At 44.5% G+C, this 26850-nt stretch overlaps 1 protein-coding gene across 1 annotated transcript in view; it reads right to left on the minus strand.

Annotated features, from left to right (window-relative positions):
* LOC143962683 (ADAMTS-like protein 5) overlaps nucleotides 1-26485 on the minus strand; it is a 146550-nt gene extending 120065 nt beyond the window's left edge. Inside the window, exon 1 of the mRNA XM_077472047.1 lies at nucleotides 26051-26485. Coding sequence (XP_077328173.1) covers nucleotides 26051-26067 — 17 coding nt within the window. The 5' untranslated portion in view covers nucleotides 26068-26485. The remainder of the gene's footprint in view (nucleotides 1-26050) is intronic.
* Between the last annotated feature and the right edge of the window lie 365 nt (nucleotides 26486-26850).

Below are 26850 nucleotides of genomic sequence, written 5' to 3' on the forward strand. Positions count from 1 at the left end.
GAGGTGGAGCATAAAGAGGATGAGGTGAGGTTTACAGATAACAGGTAATAAACAGGAAGGGGTGTGGCATTGACAGGAAGGGGTGGGTCATATTTACATTAGGGGGTCATGAGTTTAGTCAGGCATAGGGCAGCACAAAACTTAAAAATACATAACTGTGCAGAGGGCTTTGTTTTTATGTGGCTTTAGCGGTCAGGTGCTGGGTGCAGGCAGTGTAAGTATATAGGAGCACAGTGGCTGCACAGACACAGTTGGTCCTCCCAATTTGATAGGTGATTGGGTGCAAGTGGCCTGTCCTGAATGCCCAGTGTACATTTGGAACCACTCGCCCACACACCAGTGATGCCTGGATGTGTCCATGTAGTCTCTGTCCCCCCATTCACTTACATGGGCTACCTGCATGCAGCACTTGCCGGTCCAAGCCACATACATACTCAGCCCATTCATGGACTACGGACCTCAGCATTTGTTTGACTGAAGGGGATGTCAGACAAATGCAATCTGTGCCGACTGACTCATTTTGAAGTGCCATTTACTTGGTAACGGTTCCCAGTACTTTGTTATAGTGTATCCTATCAGCAGGCCGTCACACAAGAGTCCTTGCAGATTACTCACCAAGAAATAAACACTTTGCTACATTAAATTTCTTGATGAAATGTTTTTCATGCTGGTCAACAACTAGTAAGATTTAAATGGTAAATTCTGTTGTCTTGTTGCATGGGTGGTAGTAATGTTTCCCAATCATTTCTAGGTGGTAGGACCTCAGAAATCGCATTAGGAAACTCTGATGAAAACTTCAAGCAGAGATCTAGTTATTTCCAGAATTGGCAAGAAAAAGGATATATGTCTGCCAAATGCCTAATCTTAAAAAAAAAAAAAAGAAAAAAAGAAAAAAAAAGGGAAAAAAGAAAAAAAATATGCCATTACTGGAGATCCCTTTACTTTCCTTGTGCACTAGGCAGAGAAAGCCAAAAATAAGTGTAACTGCTAGGCAACTTTCAGAAAGAGCTCAGCAATAACAGCCCTGTGTTTTTTAGTATAGGTTTACTTCAAAGTGGTTGTAAAGGAGACAGCCTTTTACCTTCCTGTATCATACAGGAAGGTAAAAAAACCTTCTGCATTCCCCCCCCCCCCCCCCCTCCACACTACATACCCAAGCCCGATCTTGATCCAGCGATGCGCAAAAGAGCCAAGGCTCACTCAGTTCTCAGTGGCTCCCTCTGCTGTCAATCAGAGGCAGTGACAAGGGAGCGGAGGACGGGGCCGGGCCTAACCCCATTCTGTGACTTATGGATCGGGAATGAGCATGCTCTCGGCAGGGGGTGAAGCAAGAAGGGCCAGCGTGAGACCTGAGAAGAGGAGGTTTGGGGTTGCTCTGTGCACAACCATTACACAGAGCAGGCCAGTATAACCTTTTTGTTACTTTAATAAATAAAAAAAAAGCTTTATAATCACTTAACCACTAGCCGACCAGCCGCCACAACTGCGGCAGGTGAGCACGGCTGTGAAAATCACCGTAGCTGTAGGTTGCTCCTTTAAGACATCACAGCAGGCACGCGTGATGACTGCCGGGCACCCACAATCGCGTGCGACAGAGCTATGTGTAAACATACAAATCCCGGTTCTCTCAGGGTGAGATGAGACAGATCATGTGTTCATACTAAGTATGAACACTGATCAGTGTCCTCCCCTAGTCAGTCCCTTCCCCCCTACAGTTAGAGCACACTTAGAGAACACACTTAACCCCTTGATCGCCCCCTAGCGTTAACCCCTTCCCTGCGAGTGATATTTATACAGTAATCAATGGCTATTTTTAGCTCTGATCGCTGTATAAAATGTCAGTGGTCCCAAAATAATGTCAAAAGTGTATGATCTGTCTGCCGCAATGTCGCAGTCCTGATAAAACTTGCCACCATTACTAGTGAAAAAAAAAAATTCCAATTTTGTAGATGCTAAAACTTTTGTCCAAACCAATCAATATGTAGAAGAATATATATCGGCCTAACCTGAGGAAAACTTTTTTTTTGGGGATATTATTATAGCAAAAGTATATATATATATATATATATATATATATATATATATATATATATATATATATATATATATATATATATATATATATATATATAGCAAAATATTGTATTTTTAAATTGTTGCTTTTTGTTTATAGCACAAAAAAATAAAAACCGCAGAGGTGATCAAAAGAAGCTCTATTTGTGTGGAAAGGAGGACAAAAATTGCGCAATTGTCAGTTGAAGAGACGCAGTGCCATATCGCAAAAAATGGCCTGGTCAGGAAGGGGGGGGGGCAAACCTTCCGGGGGTGAAGTGGTTAAAAGAAAGAAAACAAAAAAACACCATTTGACACTGAGAAATCTAACTTCTGATTTTCAGGTATGGATTTTATATGGTTACATTGATCCAGCTTGGACCAATGTAAATATGCACACGTCATACCTGTAAGATCCCTGTAGTATTCACCGCTACTGAAGTGATCGCCCTTGTCTTCTGGGTCCAATGCTGAGTGGCTGCCCTGCTGCATAGAACCACCAGGGGGTTTGGGGGCGCAGGGGGGATTGTGGGTCTTTCACTCGACACAGATATGATTCAGAGTATCTGTTGAAATTTTTCAATGAATGCAAGGCATTCTATGATTGGATGTGGTGGAGAGGCAGGACTGTAACATCACAATCTCCACCTCATTCAATCAAAGATCCAGAATACGGCAGTGATCACTGTAATAGTGGCAACATCTACAGTGATTCTCCGCTTCTACAGCGATCCTACAGGTATGGCATACAGTGGTGTGAAAAAGTGTTTGCCCCCTTCCTCATTTCCTGTTCCTTTGCATGTTTGTCACACTTAAGTGTTTCGGAACATCAAACCAATTTAAACAATAGTCAAGGACAACACAAGTAAACACAAAATGCAAATTGTAAATGAAGGTGTTTATTATTAAAGGTGAAAAAAAATCCAAACCATCATGGCCCTGTGTGAAAAAGTGATTGCCCCCTAAACCTAATAACTGGTTGGGCCACCCTTAGCAGCAACAACTGCAACCAAGCGTTTGCGATAACGTGCAATGAGGCTTTTACAGCGTCCTGGAGGAATTTTGGCCCACTCATCTTTGCAGAATTGTCCTAATTCAGTTACATTAGAGGGTTTTCGAGCATGAACAGCCTTTTTAAGGTCATACCACAACATCTCAATAGGATTCAGGTCAGGACTTTGGCTAGGCCACTCCAAAGTCTTCATTTTGTTTTTCTTCAGCCATTCGGTGGTGGACTTGCTGGTGTGTTTAGGATCATTGTCCTGCTGCAGAACCCAAGTTCGTTTCAGCTTGAGTACACAAACAGATGGTCGGACATTCTCCTTCAGGATCTCTTGGTAGACAGCAGAATTCATAGTTCCTTTTATCACGGCAAGTCTTCCAGGTCCTGAAGCAGCAAAACAGCCCCAGACCATCACACTACCATTAACCGCTTCCCGACCGCCTCACGCAGATATACTGCGGCAGAAGGGCACGTACAGGCAGATTAATGTACCTGTACGGTGCCCTTTAAGAGGCGGCTCGTGGGCGCACGCCCGTCGGGAGCTCCGTGACCGCAATCGTCTCACGGTGAGGAAGAATGGGGAGATTCTAATGTAAACAAGCATCTCCCCGTTCTGCCTAATGACACTGCCACTGAGCAGTGCTCCCTGTAATCGGGAGCGCTGATCAGTGACGTGTCACACACAGCCCCCCCCCTCCCACAATTAGAATCACTCCCTAGGACACACTTAACCCCTATAGTGCCATCTAGTGGTTAACCCTTTCACTGCCAGTGAATTTTTTACAGTAATCAATGCAATTTTATAGCATTGACCGTTGTATTAATCCCAATGGTCCCAAAAATGTGTCAATTGTCTGATGTGTCTGCCATAATGTCGCAGTCACGATAAAATAAATAAATAAATATCGATGACCGCTGCCATTACTAGTAAAAAAAAAAAAAAATTATCAATAAAAATGCCATAAAACTATCCCCTATTTTGTAGATGCTATAACTTTTGCAAAAACCAATCAATAAAACGCTTATTGCAATTTTTTTACCAAAAATATGAAGAATATGTATCGGCCTAAACTGAGGAAATATTTTTTTAAATATTTTTTGGGGATATTTATTATAGCAAAAAGTAAAAAAGAATGCGTTTTTTTCAAAATTGTCGCTTTTTTTTGTTTACATCGCAAAAAATAAAAACCACAGAGGGGATCAAATACCACCAAAAGAAAGCTCTATTTGTGGGAAAAAAAGGATGTCAATTTTGTTTGGGAGCCCCTTTGCACGACCGCACAATTATCAGTTAAAGCAACACAGTGCCGAATCGCAAAAAGTGCTCTGGTCAGGAAGGGGGTAAATTTTTCCAGGGCTGAAATGGTTAAAAAGTGTATTTTTTAACAGGAAAAAAACTGCATTTGAGAAAACGCTAAACAAAAACTGTAATGACCGCCATTTTATTCTATAGGGTTTCTGCTAAAAGAAAAAAAATAAATAAATAAAAATTGAGATCCAGATTATATATCTATATCTATCCATCTATATATTTATAAAGTTTGGGGGTTCTAGGTAATTTTCGAGCAAAAAATACTGAGTTTTACTTGTTACTTAGTTACATAGTTAGTCAGGTTGAAAAAAGACACAAGTCCATCTAGTTCAACCATAAAAATAAATAAAAAATAATATCAAACAATCCCATATACACAATTCTATACCCACAGTTGATCCAGAGGAAGGCAAAAAGCCCCAGCAGAGCATGATCCAATTTGCTACAGCGGGGGAAAAATTCCTTCCTGACCCCCAGAGAGGCAATCGAATTTTCCCTGGATCAACTTTACCTATAAATGTCAGTACACAGTTATATTGTGTGCACTTAGGAAAGAATACAGGCCTTGTAAACAACAAATGTCAGAAAAAGGCCTGGTCAGCAAGTGGTGCTGAAATTTAGTATATGGTTAAAATAGCTTTGAATTAAATGATTCCAAATCCTCCCTCTAATGTACAAACAAACATTTCTTAATGAAAATGTATAGTTTTGCAAATATACTCATTTATAGATCCATCAACGTTGAGACTCTTATGCCAGTTTTTGCTTTACACCAACTTCCTATTTGGTGGGAGAAGCGGGAGGCTCAACATATTACTCTGCCATGCAGGAGCCCTCCCAAACAGTGGGCAGGATGCTAGATGGGTTCACAGTAATTCTAGCCATAATAGTGGGTGATATTGTTTGCAGGTGTATGGGCAATTGACAAGCGAGTCACAATGAGTGGGTGTTCCTGGGTGGGCTGTTTGTCCATAAAGTCTGCTCAAGCTAACGGCCGTCAAGGCAGCAGGACACAGGTAACCATGGCCACCACCGACATGGAGGCAGAATGAGCACTCCCCCAACATGATAAAAGCAAAAAAAAACGATTGATAATGGGGAATAATACAAATAGATTTATTAGGTGGGCCAACAATGGGAGGGATAGAGAGGAGCGAGACTTTATGACTTATTAAGCCATTGTAGATCAAAGCAGGCTCCATGCTTAAACTCATATAGATGTTTACAGCAGGCAGACAATTGAGCAGTGTCGTTGAATAAGACAGAGGCATTAAGGCAGGCCCGTCCAATTTCGAAAGAATATTCTTTCAAAAATCTTATCTAAGAATTTTCGTTTGAATTTCACAACAGCCGATTTTCGTGTGGCCATCGAATTTGAGAAATCGGACATGTTGGAAATCCTTTGAAAGACTAATGATTTTCTAATCAATGATGGGAGAATCGTGCGAGACATGTAATCGAAAAAGAAATGTGCATGTGCAATAAAAGAAAAATTCCCGGAAAGAAAAGAAGATTCCCAGGCACGAAAATTCTTTTCTGTAGCAACAGGAGGTGAAATTTAAGGCTTGGTTGGTCAAATTTCGAAATCAACGGTGGCACCATCGGATCACAAAATGCATGAATTTTCAGATTTTTTTTTTAAAAAGAAAGTTCTTTCGAAATTCCACCATGTATGGCCAGCCTAATACAGAATTAGATAGGGAAAAGAGGTAAGGTGGGAAAAAACAAAACCATGCATGGGACTAATCAATCGAAAGGAAAAAACTTCCAACATGCTAATAAAATCCCAAGTTTAAATGCTGGAACTTACTAAAATCATCCAGGTAATAGACTAGAGTCCTCAGAGCCTTTTCTCTATGCAAGCATTCAACACAAAAAAAAATAAAGAAAAGATCTAGAATTATTTGAAACCATGTGATCAAAATAAACTTAGGAAAATGGGAATACGACTTTAGCTCTACAAAATCAAAGCTTTAATGATGGTTAAATATTCCATGAATGAATAAATCCATTCTCTGTCAGCATACTCTCATATGCTCAGCTCTTATGAATATGCCAACAAGGCCCAGGTCTAGAGCAGCACTTTGCAGGGGGGCAGCATGGAAAGAGTCCCCGCCGGCTTTCGCCATTAGTGTAGTGCCAGTCTTATGTTGCAGACTGGGCCTAGAGACAAATTAGTCTAGGCCCCCCATAAAGTGCCCGTACTGCTTCCGGTATGCGGGCAGCCAGCATTCTGCAACTTGGGGGGGGCGCAGCTTTTAATTTTGACTGTCCTATCATCCTGGACCACAAACCTTCCTCACTGTGCTATATGTTTTCTGCTGCACCATTGGCATGGTTATAGGTTATATCTTCTTAGTCCTCTCCATAAAATTATCAGAAATTTGTGCTTAAAGTAGGACTATAGGCAACACTTTTTTTTCTTCATTTTGGAAAGAGTAAGAGGGTTATAGCCCCTGTCAGTTTATTTTTTTTTACCATCTCTGTCCTCCCATTGCAGAGATTTCCCTTCAATTCCTGCCCCATAGCCAATCAGGAAGTGAGAGGAAATCTATGCAAATTAAGGGAATCCATTGCCCCCAAGCCCTCAGAACTAGTGCCCTCACTTCAAAATGCCAGGACGGGTCTTAAATTGTAAGGGGTGTGGCCTTGACAGGAAAGGGTGGGTCATATTTTAATTAGGGGGTACACAAGTTTAGTCAGGCCTAGGGCAGCACAAAACCTGAATAAACTACTGTGAACATGCACTCTTGTTGGCCAGATCATACCCTCATGTCTAACCACAGCCTACTGTCTAAAGCTGGAGCTTATGTTGTCTATACACCAGTAGAATTTCATTTGAACGTTCCTATGGAAATTTTGAAAGAGTTATTGAGTCTTCTAATTTAGTTTGAAAGACCTTGGGACTCATTCACACCTAAGCATAGTGTTGTTTGAAGCTTAAGACTAGTACACATGGGCCAAATGTTGGGCGACATAGTCCGGTTTGATAAAAAACGCCTGACATCTGGCCCGTGTGTATGACAGCTGGCTTCTGTCAGACATGCATGCTGGAAAACCAGTGGCCAATGGGAGAGCGCTGACCGGAGTGTTCCGGCATGGGGGTTGATTGGGTGCCGCCCTCCTGTCAGAACACAATAGCTCAACGAGGGAGATTGCTGTATTAATATTGGACTGTTAGTACAGTGGCTCTGACCTGGGCTGTCAGTTTTTTGTTTTTTTTGCTCAACCCAGCGATTGTGTACAGGCTTTGTTCAATCCAGTAGGCTTTATAACTATAGCTTGTAACTCCAAAAAGTACAAGAGCTTCTTTTGAGCTACAACCTGGGACGGGACAAAGGGTGGGCAGGCGGGGGCAGCTGCCCTAGGCACTTTAGTATCATGTAAGGTGGGGGGCACCACAAGGAGATGGGGTGTAATTTGTGTTGAAAGGGGAATTTGGAAGTAGGCAGGGGGTAAGTATTGTTCTAGGAGGGGAAATTTGGGAGGGGGTGCTTAGAGTGGTGATCTAGGGGGATTTGTGTTTGGAGCAGGGGTGTGGGGGGGGGGGTTGTTAGGAGGTATTTGGGGGAACTAGTGCACTGGTAAAAGGGGAATTTTAGGGGGAAGAGGACTTATGCTAGGAGGGGTGATTTTTACTGAGAGGAAGAATTTCAGCAGGGGGTGGATTTGTACTGGAAGGAGGGGGAATTTATGCTTACAGGGTAAGTATGCAAATGAGTGCTTAGTGTTTTTGTGGGGAGAAGTTTGGCATGTTCGCCCTGGGCTCTAGATGATCTTGTCCTGGCACTGACTACAACCTTTGAGCATTGCGCGTGTTTTAAAAATGTGCAAACGTGGGAAAGCATACATATCACACCTTTTTTTTTTCTCCCACTAACCCATTAGCTTTCCATCGGCTAAAAATTATTTTAAAAAATGCTTAAGCTTCGGATGCCTACAAATACACCTGTACAAACGTTAAAAAAAGCCTGGAAAATTACATTAGCTCAAATGTGAAAGCAGAAAATTTACATTTAATTCACACTTACTACTTGAGGAATCCCAGACATATTAATTGCATTACATTATGTACAATTTTGTTTAGAACGAAAAGCACATTCACAGCTAGTCATTTTCATAACCTCGGTGTTGTATGTTGTAGCTCAATCCGATGTTGGACGGTAGCTCTATATGTTCAATTTATTCATCACGCTATCTCTGTTCTATTTAAGGATGTTTCCATGACAAGTCTTGGATTATCCCAAGACCCTTTGCGCTTCAAATTTTGTTACCATAAAAAAGAAAATTGAGCCATAAAAAATAAATAAATACAAATCAAACAAAAATTCCAGTATTTCAAATTTTGTAAATAAATTCTAGTAGTGTATGGTCAGCTTTATATGGTGGCTACAATGGCTTTTGTCAGGGCCGTTTTTAAGGCCAGGCAAAAGGGGCAGCTGCCCTGGGCCCTGTCATTGTTGTGGGGCCCAAAGCAGATGCCTCATACTTGCCAACTATCCTCGTTTAAATGCCCTTGTCCCTTTAGGTTTTAGTCCTGTGCTGTGTCCCGATATCTCAGTGTGAAGTGTTGCTACTAATGCTGCCCAGCTCTGCCCTATTGTGGTGTACAGATGACTCACATGCAGACCCTGTGTTTACATGTTGTGGCAGCACGCAGGTAAAATCACCTGGTTGTATTCAGGATGGGAAATATGTGTGTCCTAGATTCAGGCTTTATGCAGACTTTTACAATTAGAGGGGAAGAGTTAATGAGCCCAGCTGTAGTAAGTGGGCTCATTAAGACCTCTACAAAAAACCCCAGCATGCATAGGGAGATGCTCCATCCTGGAACCAGTTTTGTGTGTATAGACTGGGGAGTCTGAGATCTGTTCTGTGCGGTGAGTTAACGCCTGTGTGGCAAACCCCTACAATAGAGACAGGGACTGGGGCAGCACAAGGCTGCACCCAGTTGTTAGACAGGGAGTCTACGTGTGTAGTTAGAGGTCAAGCTGACCAGGATTTATTTTCCTGTTTTATTTTGTTTGGCTGTTTATGTATCACTGCATGTAGCAGAAATAAACCGGATCTTTTGTTTTTTGAACCTACACCGCTGTCTGCTGTGCCTGACTTTGTGTTGTGAACCCATCCAGGGGGTCACACACACCCGCTACCGAGCTAACCCCTCACAATGTCAATTGCCGAAATTCATATGTAAATCGTGGTGAAATTCATATGTAAATTGCAGCGGCCAGCAGCATTGATATGTATATCATGCCACACAGTAATCTCTAGCAACCAATCAACAAGCAGAAATCATGTGCTGTACCTCTAGCAACTAATCAGTGAGCTGTAATGTGTGCTGTACCTTTGGCAACCAGTCAGTGAGCGGTAATGATACACTGTAATCACTGGCAACCAATCGCAATAGGTGCCAGATCTGATTCAATAAACTGAATTTGAGTCTAGCTACTATTTATTGTATGTCTCAGAGCAGGAGGAGAGTGAAACTGCATGGGGGGAGGGGGGCCCCAAGAAAAGTTTTGCCCAGGGTCCAATCAATATTAAAGACGGCCCTGGCTTTTGTGTGTACTTTAGGCTGAGGGTCCATTTGAAAGCATGGTTATTTTGGAAACCTTAGAAGCTTTTGTAGAAACATTTGGCCAAACCACAGACCAGCATCTCAATGACTTCTGCCTACATCCCTTTGATCCAATCACCATCAGAACTGACAGAAAACTTCTCGGCTAAAATTGTTCAAAGGGAACGCTGATAACTATCTGATACAAAGCATGTGATGAAGTGTCTTATTGACTCCAATGTGTAATTAAATGCCTTCATGGTCATGTGTTTCCCGTGTGTAAACTCTAGTAAATACACAGAATTAGCCCAAATGTCACAGAAAGAAAGGAACAACTAATCTGCTTCTCAGCTCATTAAATATACTAATTAACTTGTATTTTTTTACATGATATGCACCGTTTGTCCAGATGTAACCTCTTCCACATGTCAATGGCATTAGTCATCATTAGTCTCCAAGTGATTGTGCCTTCACAATGGAGGCTTGATGTATTCAGCCAAGAATAAAAGGACTGAATTAGCCCAGAAGCAAAGGTCTTACTCCTCCCCAGGCCAATTAGACTTACAAGAACCCAATTCTTATTAGCGGTAGAAGTACTCAAGTCTGAAAAAGAATGTGTACACAAACTAAATAACGAAATGTCCTTGCACAGAAAAGGGACAGGTTTATTAGAGAATGGGAATACTTGGACATACAAGATATAACATGCAGGCAATGACCAAAGATCGGAGAGGAGCCATCATGCATGATGGAGGAGAGACAAGCTTGAAGGTTCTGATGCTGGAGATCAGATCAGATGAACTGAATGCAGGCTGATGCAGGTAAAAAGGTCAGCAACTTCAAGGCTGTACCAGTATTTTGTATGTTATCCTGAAACATTACTATACATCAAATACTAGAGGAAAAATAAACAATTCTTGACCAGAAGACAGACCTTACATTTACTGGAACTAAAGATGCTCTGTATAATGACTGCAGGACAGCTGTGTATACAGATCGCTTAATATGATGTTCATACCCATGGAGGCCATCAATCAAAAATATCTGAAGGGAAAAAGTTTAGCGGGCAACAGTCCCTGAACACCAAAGAAACATTTGAGTTCTTGAATTTTTATCTCAACTGCAATCATATCAATAGTTCACACACCATGGGGTAGATTTACTTAAAAAAAAAAAATAGAGGCTGTTCTCCCAGGACATTGTATATTCACCTTGCAAAAGTGAATGTTCATGCATAAGGTAAAGCTGTATTCACTTTGGGTATAGAAGAGAAGTAAAGCTGAACTCCAGTTATGATCTGTTGCAGACGCACATTGGCCCAGCTTAGGCCCATGTGCAGTAAGTATACATATCTCACACCTGAGGTGGCACTGGGAAAGCTGACTAACACAGTTTTAGTCAGCGCTACTACAATGCCTTCTACAGATTTTTTTCAAGGTATTCAAAAGGAACACTTTCACCTAATTCACCAACACGTATTCAAGTGACAATACATCAGCGGTCAACGGTCTCCAAACTGTGGCCCAGGGGGCTGGAAGTGGCCCTTTGCTTGCTTTTATCCAGTCCTCTGGGTACTATTCCATCCACAGACACCAACAATGGGGCATTATTCCTCCCACTGACACCAGCAGCGGGGTACAATTCCTTCCATTGACACCAATGATGTGGCACAGTTCTTTCAATGGATACCAATAATGGGCCACTATTCCTCTCACTGACACCAACAATGGGGCACTACTCGGGAGGACTGATATTAACGAAAGGGCAGAATTCCTTTCACTGTCACCAACGATCAGGCAGAATTTCTCCCACTGTCACCACTGATCAGGCAGAATTTCTTCCAATGACACCAACGATCGGGCACTATTCTTACAACAACAATGTGGCACTAGTGCTCCCACTGACACCAAAGAGAGAGCCATGTTTACTCCCACTGGATGCCAGGACATTTTCTACTCCCACTGGCCCTAGTGCGGCCCCCCTAAAGTCTGAGGCCGCGTACACACGCGGGGACTGTTCGCCCAACTTTGTCCGTCAAACAGTTTCAGCAAACAGTCCGCTCAAAATTAGCATGGACGGACATGGCCACACACGACGAACGAACAGTTTGCTGAAACCGTGCGCGATGACGTAAACGGCATGTACGACGGGACGAAAAATACGACGTCCTATACACTGCATTATAACTTTCGGCGTGTAAATCCTTTCTGAGCATGCGCGGAACTTAGTTTGACGAACAAGCCTACACACGAGGGGACTGTTCGCTGAAACAAAGTTTCAGCGGACAGTTTTTCGGAATTTCCGAAAAACCTTGTTCAGCGGACTGTTCGCTGAAACTGTCCGCTGAAAGCCCACACACGGGCGGACTGTCCGCCGAAACACTGTTCAGCGGACAAAGTTGGCCGAACAGTCCCCGCGTGTGTACGCGGCCTGAAAGACAGTAAACTGGCCCTTGGTTTAGCAAGTTTGGTGACCCCTGGCCTAGATGAACAACCTAATCTTTTTGTGCCCAATCTGTGGACCTTAAGGTCCTGCAGATCATAGTTCGTGTTTTCCTTACTCGGGTCACTAAGGCTGGGGTCACATTAGCTGCGGCTCACAGCGGGTCCGTTGCATCCCTATTCTCTGTTTCAGGTACAAATCAGGTCTCAATTTTTGCCTGAATTCAGACCTGAAAACAGATCCAAAGACACACAGGACCCTTTCCTAATGCGAACCGCGGCTGCCCCAGAGGTGTGTAAACTGGCTCAATTGAGAACCGATCACACTCTCTTGTCATGTAAATTTTATGCGGGGAAACCCGTATCCAGTTTGCATAAGTGTAAACCCAGCCTGAAGGAAAAAGACGTTTTTTTTTGTGCTGTCCATGCCTTTCTTGTATTTTTTTTTTTCGCTGATCATTTTTAAAGAAAAATACCAAAATATAGTATAAGTAATTTTTATAGGGCTGTAAGGCACTGACTTATAAGGGGACTGTAATACATCCCCAACATCCATAATCTAGAACTATCTTCCTGGAGTATATACCCAGCCTCCAACCAGGCCTGTAATATGTCTGTCTGACAATCTCATGTCTATAGTCTTTGACCAGCTCCTGTTGCATCTTCCATCTCTTACAGCTTTCTATAGCATTATATTCACTAATTATGTGCGGTCTCTTTGTGAAGTCAGGGGCTGCACTTGAGGCCCCTAGATTGAGAAAGTTGCCCACTACTTTTATAATCCTTTAGTAATTAAATCCCAGGTAACAATTGAATTAATGCAGAGGTAGCTAGTAAGGGGTCACCATTCTATTTGCTATACAGCTCATCTTGTGTGTTCTTCAGGCGCCACTATCCTTAGTACTAGATTCTGAGGTTGCAGTTTGGGTTTTGGCTGCCATCAGTGCTGGATTCAACTCTATGGAGCCCCTAAGGTAGTCAAAAGCTTGGGGCCTCCCTCAAAGGTTTCTGGTGCATGCCCTGTAGTGGGATAACATTGAACTAAGTGGTGTGCATTTTGATGTAGGGTCCATAGACCAGTGCCTACTCTGCCTATTTGGTAATCCGGCTACATATACAGAAAACCTTCAGCCTTTCAGAGGAAAAAGAAAGTTCTCAATTGCTCACAGCAGTGCCATGAACTTTATGAACTTGAAAATCACTGTTGGCTGGACAGTCAGACTCACAGCTTCCAATTCCCCAAGGTTCCAATACTGATACTGTATTTACTTACCCTGAGTTTATCTGTAAGTAATGTTGTATGAATGGTTCCAAAGTTGCAATAAATGTGTGTCTTTAATATCTGCTTTAACTTTTATGAGTTTTCTAGGTTCCAGGATTGGTGGCTAATCTCCAGCTCAGCTCCTGGTGACAACATACTACTGACCACTGACTCTGGCAGCCTTCTTGCTCTTCAGTCACCAGACTTCAGTAGAAGAGGTGAGTTTCTCATAATCTCTCCCCTTTTCTGAACTTGTTTTTTTGCCAAAGTGCTTAGCAGAAGTTAGTCATCCAGCTTAGTGCACTTAGATTAGGAGCATAATCTGTTCCAGGAGAATGCTTGTAATCCAAAGCGAGTTTCCCCATAGAAGTCAATGGAAAACGAAGATAATTCGTTCCACATTGACTTCTATTGCATGCACATTACCGCATGTGGTCAGAGGATGGGGGGGGGGGGGGCACCGGAGAGACTCGGAGAACGCTCGGAAATCCCTGGAAGGGCTCGGAAACACTTGGGATCTGAGTATTTCCAATTATTTACAAAAAAAGGTCCGAACGGCTCAGAGTGTTACCGACACCCCCGCACCTCTGGCCAAATCCGGTACTGCACACGGCAGAGGCTTGAATCCTGCTCTTTTTGTGAGACAACACTCACAAACCAAGTCAGGATTTAAAAATAAATAAATAGTAGCTTGTATTGCGAAACGCTCGTTAACCGCCTTACTCGCAATCCAAGGTCCCACTGTATCTTTAAAGCCCTACTGAACTCTTAGTGCAAGCAGTGGTCTCTCTGCGGAAGTTCAACACAGCCCCTGCTGATCTAGAGCTATAACTTTGCAATTAGGTAAAACTGATGCTCCCCTACTTATTGCAGAGCTCTGCAGGAGGCCACTAATTTCACATATAGCCTGGAGGCAGGGTTTTCTACTCAGGCTGTGGCTCTTTTCTAAAGAAAACAGTAAGTATTTGTCTACAGGGGTATCCTACAACATACACCCGGACGAGTTGTTCCAAAGGTAATTTTATTTCTCCTAAAATAAAAAGAAGCTAAACTTACCCGTTCTGTGCCATGGCATAGCACAGAACGGCCCTGTTCTTCCCATTCTGGAGTCCCCCGCCAGCACTCTTCTCTGAGTGCCCCCTAAGCAAGTAGTGCATTGAGGGGGCACTTGTGTGGGTGCCCTCCTGAGCTGGGCTGTGTGTGTCCTCGCAGGATTCGATTTGCGGCAGCAGGAACCAATACCCCCACTGCTCTCTGTGTGTTCTATAAGAAGAAAGAGCAGCTCTGGATAGAGAGAGGACTCGGGTAAGTGTTTGGGGGGGGGGGGGGGGACAAGTAGTGGGGCATTTTTTACCTTGATGCAGGGAATGTATTAAGGTAAAAAGAAAAAAAAAAAAAAAGAAGAAGAAGAAGGGTGGACTCTAGAACCACTTTATAGCCAAAAAGTTTTTATATGTTTTTTGCCATCGGTGGCTCTTTCAAGAGATTTTCTTTCACTCCCTGTAGTGTAGACAGGAAATGCAAGGAAAATCCTCAAAATTTGAACAAAGTCCCCATTAAGCCAGTTTACACCGCAACAAGTGCCCCCATTGGGGTTTCTCACTTTTCCTGCTCTGGTGGCAACTCAAAATATATATGATTTTCCCCCATTTTCAGTTCCCGTGATAATGGACACCAGGACATTTAGGGAAGGTGAATCTTCCAAGTGGGAACTCAGACCGCAAAAGACACCTGACTGAGGTTCAAACTCTTCACCACTTTATCCAAATTTTGCTTTAGAGGAATTTACTGGCATATTGTATGTCCTCCGCCTTTTAAGCCAGCCAGATGGATTATATCTCCATGATCATCTATCGGCATGCTAATTGTACCCAAGTCGATTCAACATGTTGAAATTTTAGCATGCTATTATTGCCAGAGACTATAGCTGCTAGCAGTAATCACTGTGTTCTCTCAGCAGGGACCGCTCCCCATGTGTCCCTGCCAGGAGGACACAATAGCGCCGCTGTAGGGATTCCCCCATCAATGTGTGGTATCGTGCATTGAATCATGGGTTGCAGGAAAGCAAATGGCATAATCTATGGCCAGCTTAAAGCCGGGAACACACTATTAGGTTTTTTCATTGTCAGCTCCAGTCGGAGCCGTTATACTAACCATGCAAGGTTAGTTCAGCGATCTCCACTGCTGAGCTGTTGTGATCCGACTGGGGGACAGCCCCCCTACCAGCCATTGGCCGAGAGTGCTGATCAGGAGTTGGTTGGCTGCTGGATTTCCAGCAAGCACGTCCAACTTACACACAAGCCACACACGGACTTATGTTTTTTTTGGAGCGGCCATTGTCTCCCAACATTCGGCCCATGTGTTCCATCCTGGCTTATGGCTAGGATAAGGTGGCTATGTGCTGTAGGGGCTAGGATACGTTAGTTTATTGACCCTTTACAATAACTTACTTTGGATCACCCCTTAAAACACCACAATCATTTAAGACCCTCAAATGTTTTCTGAGACCTATTTTGTCTTGAACACTGAAGATTAGACATTTTTATCGAGATGAGACAGAAATTTACTTCAAACAAATACACAGTTAAGAAGAGTTCAGAGGTAGGTTTTTATCCTGTTGCAGCCAAGTTGGAGAATTGGATCTCAAGCTGGCCATACACTACCTGTGGGGCTCAACGAGACAAATCTATATCTTCTACCATCCATTCTATACAGCATGGATGGACAAATCTCCCTGCCGGCTATTGTATTCTGACAGCCAGCACATGCAACTGAATACCCAATAGTGATTGCTTCTGATTTATTGATAAGTTTCTGCCTGGCTCCTTTGATTTTCAAATTGAATGATATTGGGCAGCTGGGTGTCAACATGGCCACTCACAGCTCGAATTTTGGACAGTTCCTTAGGAATTACACAAAAGTCACTGTGTATGGCCAGCTTTCAATCCAGGTACTCACCCTATAGTCCATGCCAACTGAGGCCTGTCGGTATGGACCATAGGGTGAGTACCTGGATTGAAAACTGGCTACAGAGTTGGGTGCAAAGGGTGGTGATAAATAGGGAGTACTCAGAATGGTCCAGTAAGGTAAGTGGGGTCCCCCAAGGATCTGTCCTAGGACCTATTCTATATAATTTATAAATGATATAGAGAAAGGGAAAAATAGCTCAAGCTCAATATTTGCGGATGATACAAAAGTTAAGCAATGCATTTGGGTGCCAAAAATACAAAGCCAAGTTACTGGCTGGGGGAAGAACCTCTGGGGGGGATCTAGGATGGAAAAGGACCTGGGGATCCTGGTAGACAAAAGGCTCATACAATGCCAAGCTGCTGCAAGCAAAGCCAACATAATATTGACATGCATTAAGAAGGGGATTCACTCCAGAAGATAAAATGATAATTCTCCCGCTCTACAAGACTCTGGTCAGGCCGCATCTTGAGTAAGACATCCAGTTCTGAGCACCAGTCCTCAAGAAGACTGTGCTGGAACTGGAGGGAACCCATAGAAGAGCAACAAAGCCAATAATGTGACTAGAGGATCTCAGTTATGGGTAAAGACTACAAGCATTGAACTTATTCTCTCTGGAGAGGAGATATGATATCGAATACCGTACTGGTGACCCTAGCATAGAGAGTTTAAAAAGACATGTGGCTATTACTGAAATCGTAAGAGAAGTGGTTTAACCGTAAAACTATGTAGAGGGTTCTTTACTGTCAGAGCGGTAATTCTCTTCCACAAGCAGTGGTATCACCAGGGAGCGTCGATAGTTTAACAAAAACTATTAGATGGGCACTTTAATGAGCACAACATACAGGGATATACATTGTACTATTGACATAAACACATACACCCACACCACAGGATGAACTGGTGTCTTTTTTCAACCTCACCAACTATGTAGCTTGAGTGAATTCTTCCAATAGTCAAGAGAACCCATTCACCTATCCCAGTGAAGTCCTATACAACCCACTGTAGTACCAAATTGTTTTGTCTATGACTTGTCAAGTATATTACACTTACCAACTCTTTCACTTATAGGTTTGGATCCCTGGGTGTCCCGCCACATGCACTCTTAAGCCCCGTACACACGGTCGGACTTTTTGACAACAAACATGCAAATTAGCTGTTTTGGAGCAACATCCGACTGTGTGTACGCTCCATCGGACAAACTTTTTCTGTTTTCATCGGACTTTTGTTGGCTGTGCGAACGGACAAACTTTCTGGCAACAAAAGTCTGATGGAGCAAAGTCCGACCGTGTGTACGCAAAAGCATCGGACTTTTGTACAAGGTACAAACACGCATGCTCAGAACCAATGCAAAAGATCAGACTACAATACAGAAGTTCACCAAAGGTGGCGCTGGAGTCATTGAACGTCCTCTTTTGAAGTGGCGTCAGTACGTTGTGACGTCATTACGTTCGTGTTTGTTGTCAAAAAGTCCGACCGTGTGTATGCAATACAAACTTGTGGACCACGCCCTTTGTACAAAAGTCCACGGAAAAGTTTGTACAAAGTCCGACCGTGTGTATGAGGCTTTAGCATCTTGACTTTAGGATGCACATTAATACACAAGTCTGTATAATGTTACTCACTGTGGCAGCTCTCTGAATTCAATAAAATGTACGAAAGATGTAACTTGGGCCTAGTCTATACATTTCTAACAACACCTCTGACTAATGATAGAATGACAAAGATCTGCTCAGCATCATAATGACCTGCTGGCCTCACTAATCCAGTTTGTTGATATTTGTCAGAATAACTGATGGTCATCATGACTTCTTAGGCCGCGTACACACGGGCGGACTGTTCGCCCAACCTTGTCCGCTGAACAGTGTTTGGGCGGACAGTCCGCTCGTGTGTGGGCTTTCAGCGGACAGTTTCAGCGGACAGTTGGACGGACAAAGTCTTTCGGAAATTCCGAAAAACTGTCCGCTGAAACTGTGTTTGAGCGAACAGTCCGCCCGTGTGTGGGCCTGTCCGCTGTACTTTCGAAATGAGCGGACTGTTCCCGCTCGGAAAGTCCGCCCATTTCGAGCGCGTGTACAGGTAGGCGGGGCCCGCGAAGGAGACGTCGCGGGCTCCGCCGCCTGGAATGGGCTTAAAGGGGAACCCCAACGCCGAAAAAAATCGGCGTGGGGGTTCCCCCCAAGTCCACACCAGACCCTTGCCCGAGCACGCTACCCGGCCGGCCAGGAAAGGGGGGCGAGCGAGCGCGCCCCCCCTCCTGAGCCGTACCAGGCCGCGTGCCCTCAACATGGGGGGTGCCTTGGGGAAGGGGGGGCCGCGCGGCCCCCCCACCCCAAAGCACCTTGTCCCCATGTTGATGAGGACAAGGGCCTCTTCCCGACAACCCTGGCCGTTGGTTGTCGGGGTCTGCGGGCGGGGGGCTTATCGGAATCCGGGAGCCCCCTTTAAGAAGGGGGCCCCCGGATACCGGCCCCCCACCCTATGTGAATGAGTATGGGGTACAATGTACCCCTACCCATTCACCTGTGAACTAAAGTACAATAAAAAACACAACACAGAGAAAAAATATTTTATTGCACAGCCGGGGGTCTTCCGTCTTCGGGGGTCTTCTCGCCGGACTCCTCCGCTATGTGTGTGTAGCTCTTTTGCTAGCGGAGGAGTCCGGCTTTCTTCCTCCCCGCCGCCGGCCTCTTCTCCCGACTTCGGGGGTCTTGTCCCCCTCTTCGGTTCTTCTGCCGGGCCACCGCGCCTGGTCCGGTGGCCCGGTCTTCTGTCGCCGTCTTCCGTTCTTCTGTCGCCGCCTTCGGTTCTTCTGCCGGGCCACCGCGCCTTCTTGTAGCTCTTTTACAGGCGGTGGCCCGGTCTTCTGTCGCCGCTGTCGTCGCCGCCGCCGCCGCCTTCCGTTCTTGTTCTTCTTCTTGTTCTTCTTCTTCTCCTGGAGATGTTGACTCGACGAGCTCTCCGGCCGGAATGCCAGAGCCGCGCTGTGCGGTCACTTATATAGTGACAATGGGGCGGTGTCACATGGTATATGTCACATGGGTTGGTCACATGGGTTGATGTCACATGGGGACTATGACATCGTAAGGGGGCGGGGTCACCATGTGACCAACCCATGTGACATATACCATGTGACACCGCCCCATTGTCACTATATAAGTGACCGCACAGCGCGGCTCTGGCATTCCGGCCGGAGAGCTCGTCGAGTCAACATCTCCAGGAGAAGAAGAAGAACAAGAAGAAGAACAAGAACGGAAGGCGGCGGCGGCGGCGACGACAGCGGCGACAGAAGACCGGGCCACCGCCTGTAAAAGAGCTACAAGAAGGCGCGGTGGCCCGGCAGAAGAACCGAAGGCGGCGACAGAAGAACGGAAGACGGCGACAGAAGACCGGGCCACCGGACCAGGCGCGGTGGCCCGGCAGAAGAACCGAAGAGGGGGACAAGACCCCCGAAGTCGGGAGAAGAGGCCGGCGGCGGGGAGGAAGAAAGCCGGACTCCTCCGCTAGCAAAAGAGCTACACACACATAGCGGAGGAGTCCGGCGAGAAGACCCCCGAAGACGGAAGACCCCCGGCTGTGCAATAAAATATTTTTTCTCTGTGTTGTGTTTTTTATTGTACTTTAGTTCACAGGTGAATGGGTAGGGGTACATTGTACCCCATACTCATTCACATAGGGTGGGGGGCCGGTATCCGGGGGCCCCCTTCTTTCCAGGCGGCGGAGCCCGCGACGTCTCCTTCGCGGGCCCCGCCTACCTGTACACGCGCTCGAAATGGGCGGATTTGCCTCCGCCTTACGTGGGCGAGTCCGTTCATTTCAAAAGTTGAGCGAACTGTTTGCCCAACCTTGTTCGTCAACAGTCCGCTCGTGTGTGGGCAAGTCCGCTCATGCAAATTTTGAGCGGACTGTTTGATGAAACTGTTTGCCGAACAAGGTTGGGCGAACAGTCCGCCCGTGTGTACGCGGCCTTACTGAGCTTCTGGCGATGCTTCTTACCACAAATGACACTCTATACCCAGGCAATCGCTGCAAATCTCCGGATAATACACATGGTATGCAATACACAGAGTGCAGCAGCTGTCATTTGCTTCATTCAATCCTGATTCTCTCTATCTGCATAACACATATGATCACTGCTAGCTATAAAAAAAAAATAAAAAAAAATAAAATAATATATATATATAGCACATAACTATAATGAATGTTGCCCAGAATCCCAACCTGTCATCCACAATAAGTTGGACATTCTCCATTAACTGAGTGACATTTTGGGACATAGAAGTTCATACTCTCCTTTTAACAAGAACTTATATTTATTCTAGCTTTTAATGTTTGTATACAGTCACCATGCAATACAACTGATGTACCTAGACCAGCCTTTCTCAAACTTTTACCCCAGTCAGTGGTCAGCAGTTAGAATGCCACCTTACATGGGTGGTCAGCGGGAAGAAGGTCCCCCTCCTTACATTGGTGGTCAGCGGGAAGAAGGTCCCCCTCCTCACATTGGTGGTCAGCGGGAAGAAGGTCCCCCTCCTTACATTGGTGGTCAGCGGGAAGAAGGTCCCCCTCCTTACATTGGTGGTCAGCGGGAAGAAGGTCCCCCTCCTTACATTGGTGGTCAGCGGGAAGAAGGTCCCCCCCTTACATTGGTGGTCAGTGGGAAAAAGATCCCCCCTTACATTGGTGGTCAGTGGGAAAAAGATCCCCCCTTACATTGGTGGTCAGTGGGAAAAAGGACCCCCCTTACATTGGTCAGTGGGAAAAAGGACCCCCCCTTACATTGGTGGTCAGTGGGAAAAAGGACCCCCCCTTACATTGGTGGTCAGTGGGAAAAAGGACCCCACTTACATTGGTGGTCAGTGGGAAAAAGGTCCCCCCCTACATTGGTGGTCAGTGGGAAAAAGGTCCCCCTTACATTAGTGGTCAGTGGGAAAAAGGTCCCTCTCCTTACATTGGTGGTCAGTGGGAAAAGGTCTCTCTCCTTACATTGGTGGTCAGTGAGAAGAAGGTCCCCCTCCTTACATTGGTGGTCAGTGGGAAAAGGTCCCCCTTACATTGGTGGTCAGTGGAAAAAGCCCCCCCCCGCCCACATTGGTGGTCAGTGGGAAAAGGCCCCCCTCTTTCATTGTTGGTTAGTGGGAAGAATGTCCCCCCCTCCTTACATTGGTGGTCAGTAGAAAAGTCTGAAGAATGACCCCCCCCCTTACATTGGTGGTCAGTGGGAAGAAGAATGCGCCCCCCCCTTTACCTTGGTGGTCAGTGGGAAGAACGTCCCCCCAAAATTTGTGATCAGTTTGAAGAATGTCCCCCTTACATTGTGGGCTAGTGGGAAGAATACCCCCCCTCCCCCCTTACACTTGTGGTAAGTGGGGAAAAAGTCCCTCTTACATTGGTGGTCAGTATGAAGAATGTCTGCCAAGAGGCATTGGCCCTGGAACTGTGCTGGTGCCATCAGATCGGAGGTCAGTCAGCCATTAAGGAACCTTAGAGTTTCACTTAACCCTAGTTGAGAATGGCTAACCTAGACCATAGATGCAATGCATCCTATAGGTCTGAACGGAAGGATGCGGGAGATATATTTATTTATTTATATGTATTTATTACACACACACACACACACACACACACACACACACACACACACACACACACACACACACACACACACACACACACACACATCATATATAGTATTAGTAGGGCAGGATTCTAACACTGATCACTGAGCAGCAAGATAAAAGTACAGCTGGCAATATACAGTATGCACATACATGGGACAATCCAATGGTGCAATCTCCAACAACTTTGTAATGCAAGACACGACTTTTTACCAATTTCATTGCGACTTGCATAGGCTTCTGTTAAATAAAGTCGCAATGAAAACCACACTGATGTGCAGCTTTGAGGTTGCACTGAAGCTACATCAGTGTGACGAGGGTTAAAGGATACTTTATATTCAGCCAAGCAGAAACTTAAAATTCATAGGTGTTGGTAAATCAAAAGAAGATTGCACAAGAAGCCTGCATCATGTGTGCCAATTTACGGTTTAATTGCAGCTTCCAGCGGGTGGGCAATCTATTCAAATACGGCGAAAAAAAAAAAAAAAGGGAGGAGTGCACCCACTTCTAAACAACTTTAGTTTTCAAAAATGCTGAGCTTGATAAGGATCAGGAGTTGCTGAAATGATATTTTTATACACATAGGGGGTCTACAAAGTGATAAAAGTACATACAATCCGGAAGCTGTCAGTTCTAAAAAATCATAGAACAAAATTTGCTTAGGACCAGACCTACAGTACAGACTCTCTTTGGCATCTTGCCATACATTGCAGAAAAGAAAATAGGGGGCCGTATGCCATATCAATATCATTTAATTGTAAGCTCTTCAGGCTACAGAAACGTATACCCCCATAATTTAAAAAGTCCAATAACCTGATATAGAATCACAGACGACTGATGGCAGACCAAATGACCCCTTGCCATGTCTTTATGGGAGTATAGACCTATACCTAAGCACCTTAAAATTCTCTTACCCCCGAGTGACATGCTACCTTTACTGGAAGTCAGCTCTATGAAACTACTACTCTTTTATTAACATATTACCTTCTAATATTACTCTTGGACTTTTCTCCTGACGTGCGGTCATATCTCTGATCTCATGTTTCTAATGAAAATATTGCCCTCCTGAACCTTGAGCTGGATACACACTATACAATTTTCTGTACATTTTGTTTCCTTCAGATTTACCAAAACCATATAATATGAGGTCAAACCTTAATGCCCTGTACACACGGTGGGACTTTCCGACGGAAAATGTGCGATCGGAATGTGCTGTCGGAAAATCCGATCGTGTGTGGTCTCCATCTGACTTTTTCTGTCAGAATTGCCGACAACAAAATCCGATCTTTTAAATTCCAATCGTGTGTAGACAATTCCGACGGACAAAGTGCCATGCATGCTCAGAATAAATTACGAGATGAGAGATATAGGCTACTCGCCTCTTTATAGTACCGATTTACGTGTTGTACGTCACCTTGTTCTGAACGATCGAATTTTCTGACAACTTTGTGCGACCGTGCGTATGCAAGACAAGTTTGGGACAAAATCCGTCGGCGGAATATCCATCCATGTGTACATGGCATAAGAGTTTCAATTTGTATGCAATCAGGCAGGCTCTTGCACTACATGGTTTTGGTAAATCTAAAGGAAATCAGTTGTATAGTGTGTATGGGGTCTTAAGCCCCATACACACTATTCTATTTCCTCAAAAAGTCCTAAACCTTTCATCTGATTTCTAAATTGCTGCATTTGTAAATTCCAAAGCCAATATAAAGGAATAGTAGTGCTAAAAAAAAGCAGCATTTAACCAATCTTGTGTGTTTTTTTTTACAATTCTCCTTTAAGGGGCGTGATGGGGGTGTGTCCTATGCCTATTCGATTTTCTGAAGATTTTTGTCTTCAGGTTTACCAAAACTATGTAGTGCAAGAGCCTGGCTGAGTTTCAGTTTGTATGCAATCAGGCAGGCTCTTGCACTACATAATTTTGGTAAATCTGAAGACAAAAATCTGCAGAAAATCGAATAGTGTGTATGGGGCTTAAGCATACCTCCCAACTTTTGGAGATGGGAATGAGGGACACCTATCAGCAAAAGTATGCAGGCATAGGACACACCCCCATCACGCCCCTTAAGGCTGGGTTCACACTGCTGCGGGGGGAGATCCGGATGTGATTCGCACCGCAAATCACATCCGATCTCCGTAGCGCTGCGAGTTCAGCCATACAGATAGTATGGCTGAACTCGCAGCGGTCCCGCAGCAAACTCGCACGGGACCCTTTTTTTTCGTCCGCAACAGAATCGGATCGCATGGGCGTTCACACCATGCGATCCGATTCTTGTGCGAGTCGGCAGATCGCACTGCGATATGCGATCGGATCTGGGGGTGTCATTAACATATCATTGACACTCCCAGCCATTCGCATAGGGCAGTGTGAACTGCCGGCGGGAGTCGTGCGATGCGGGAAAACGCCGCGGATTCGCGGCGTTCCCGCATCGCAGCGGTGTGAACCCGGCCTAAAGGAGAATTGTAAAAAAAAAAAAAAAAACACACACAAGATTGGTTAAATGCTGCTTTTTTTTTAGCACTACTATTCCTTTATATTGGCTTTGGAATTTACAAATGCAGCAATTTAGAAATCAGATGAAAGGTTTAGGACTTTTTGATAGATAAAAAGTGCATTTTATATACAACTATATAGATCAGACCAAGATAAGGGACAAATAAAGAGGAAAGAGAGGCATTGCTCCAAACCAGGGACAGTTGGGAGCTATGGCTTAAGACCCCCTACACAACTTTTGTTGTCCGATTTCCTTTAGATTTACCAAAACCATGTAGCACAAGAGCCTGCCTTGATTGCATACAAATTGAAACTCTTAAGGTTCGACCTCATATTATATGGTTTTGGTAAATCTGAAGACAAAAATCTAATAGTGTGTATAGGGTCTTACTCACACCTTTTAAAGGTTTTGCTCGTCTCCCTGCAATGACGTTGGGAAGGTAGTAAAGCAAAGAAGTGACATTTCACCATCAGAACATTTTCATTCCTACTCACATTCTCACACATCACATTAGCTCCTTTCATGTAAATTATCTTTTCCAGGTGAATGCCTCTGGGATAAAATGAGTTGTTCATTAATTTGTAACGACCTTTATTGGCAGGGCGATTATTTTGTACGTGATATTCCTAACATACTAAGAACATGTGAAGTTATAAAAGACTCAATGAACAAAGCTAACACAGTAAGGTGACTTAAATTCAAAAGTTATTATTATGTAAGGTAGTTATATAGAGCCGTCAATGTACACAGCGCTTTATATATACATTGTATATGAACATCAGCCCCTACCCTCAAGGAGCTTACAATCTAAGGTCCCTAACTCACATTCATATACTAAACATCAGACCCCTACCCTCCAGGAGCTTAGAATCTAAGGTCCCTAACTCACATTCATATACTAAACATCAGACCCCTACCCTCCAGGAGCTTAGAATCTAAGGTCCCTAACTCACATTCATATACTAAACATCAGACCCTACCCTCCAGGAGCTTACAATCTAAGGTCCCTAACTCACATTCACATACTAGGGCCAATTTAGACAGAAGCCAATTAACCTACCAGCATGTCTTTGGAGTGTGGGAGGAAACCGGAGTATCTGGAGGAAACCCACACAAGCACAGGGAGAACATGCAAACACCTGGCAGGTAGTGTAGTGGTTGGGATTCGAACCCAAGCGACCATTTTTATGTAAAAAAAAAAATAAGTGACAGTTATTTCCAGCTGCGTCCAATAAGATTTAATCATTAGAGTCACATGGCTGAAAATAAAGACCCTTGTTTGGGAATTGTCAAAGTTTGGCAGTTGGGGCATCCTTGCAATGCCTTCCATAGACTTACCTACAGCTAGGAAGCATCCTCCTGCTTGGTGGTGGTGCAGAGGTTAAATCACATGAACGCAGCTCCAATGTAACAGCAGTAATGCTGATCAGTGACGGGTCCCAAAAGTGCTCAGGGAAAAGTTCTAAGATCCACAAGTGATGAGTCCACAGTGGTTGTCTATGCTGGGTCCAGGCTCAGTGCTACACAGCAATGCCCCCACAGCCATGGTCAGCCAGGGGACTGGACTAGGGGTGGCCAGGCAGTGTGTGTGTGTCCTCTAGCCCATAGCTTCAATGGATCTAGCTCCAGCTTAGCCTACTCTGTGCTTTGCTCTACACAGCCACTGATTGAGTAAAGTATTTGTGAGCAGCAGAAAGGAGTAGAGAGCAGTTCAGGAGCTCTGCCCTCCCGCCCTGAGCTCTCCCACACCCTCTCTGTCTGCCTCCTTCCACTCACTTGATGGAGGTGTGTGGAGCTCCTGCAGGGAGGAGGTGCAGCACAGCTCACTCTGTATGACAGCACTGGCGGAATGTGTGATCCCCAGCGAGGAGAGGACGCATAGAGGTAGACGGAAATCCCCCAAGGGCGAGACAAGCCATAGATTGCAGGAAAAACAATATTAGAGCTAATTTACTAAAAGGGATCGAAGCTGTTCACTTATGCTGGCCATACATGGGTAGAAAATCGTTCGTCAAAAATAGTCGGAATTAAAAAAAAATCTGTCGAACGCGCATGCGATAACGGCATCATTGCATCGATAGATGTCGCCCAATTTTTCGACATATTATCGATCGATAACAACATAAACAATCGATAAT

Source organism: Lithobates pipiens, unplaced genomic scaffold (assembly GCF_037356315.1).
Source record: "Lithobates pipiens isolate NorthernLeopardFrog02 unplaced genomic scaffold, aLitPip1_a1.2 Scaffold_8, whole genome shotgun sequence".
NCBI classification, from domain to species: Eukaryota; Metazoa; Chordata; class Amphibia; order Anura; family Ranidae; genus Lithobates; species Lithobates pipiens.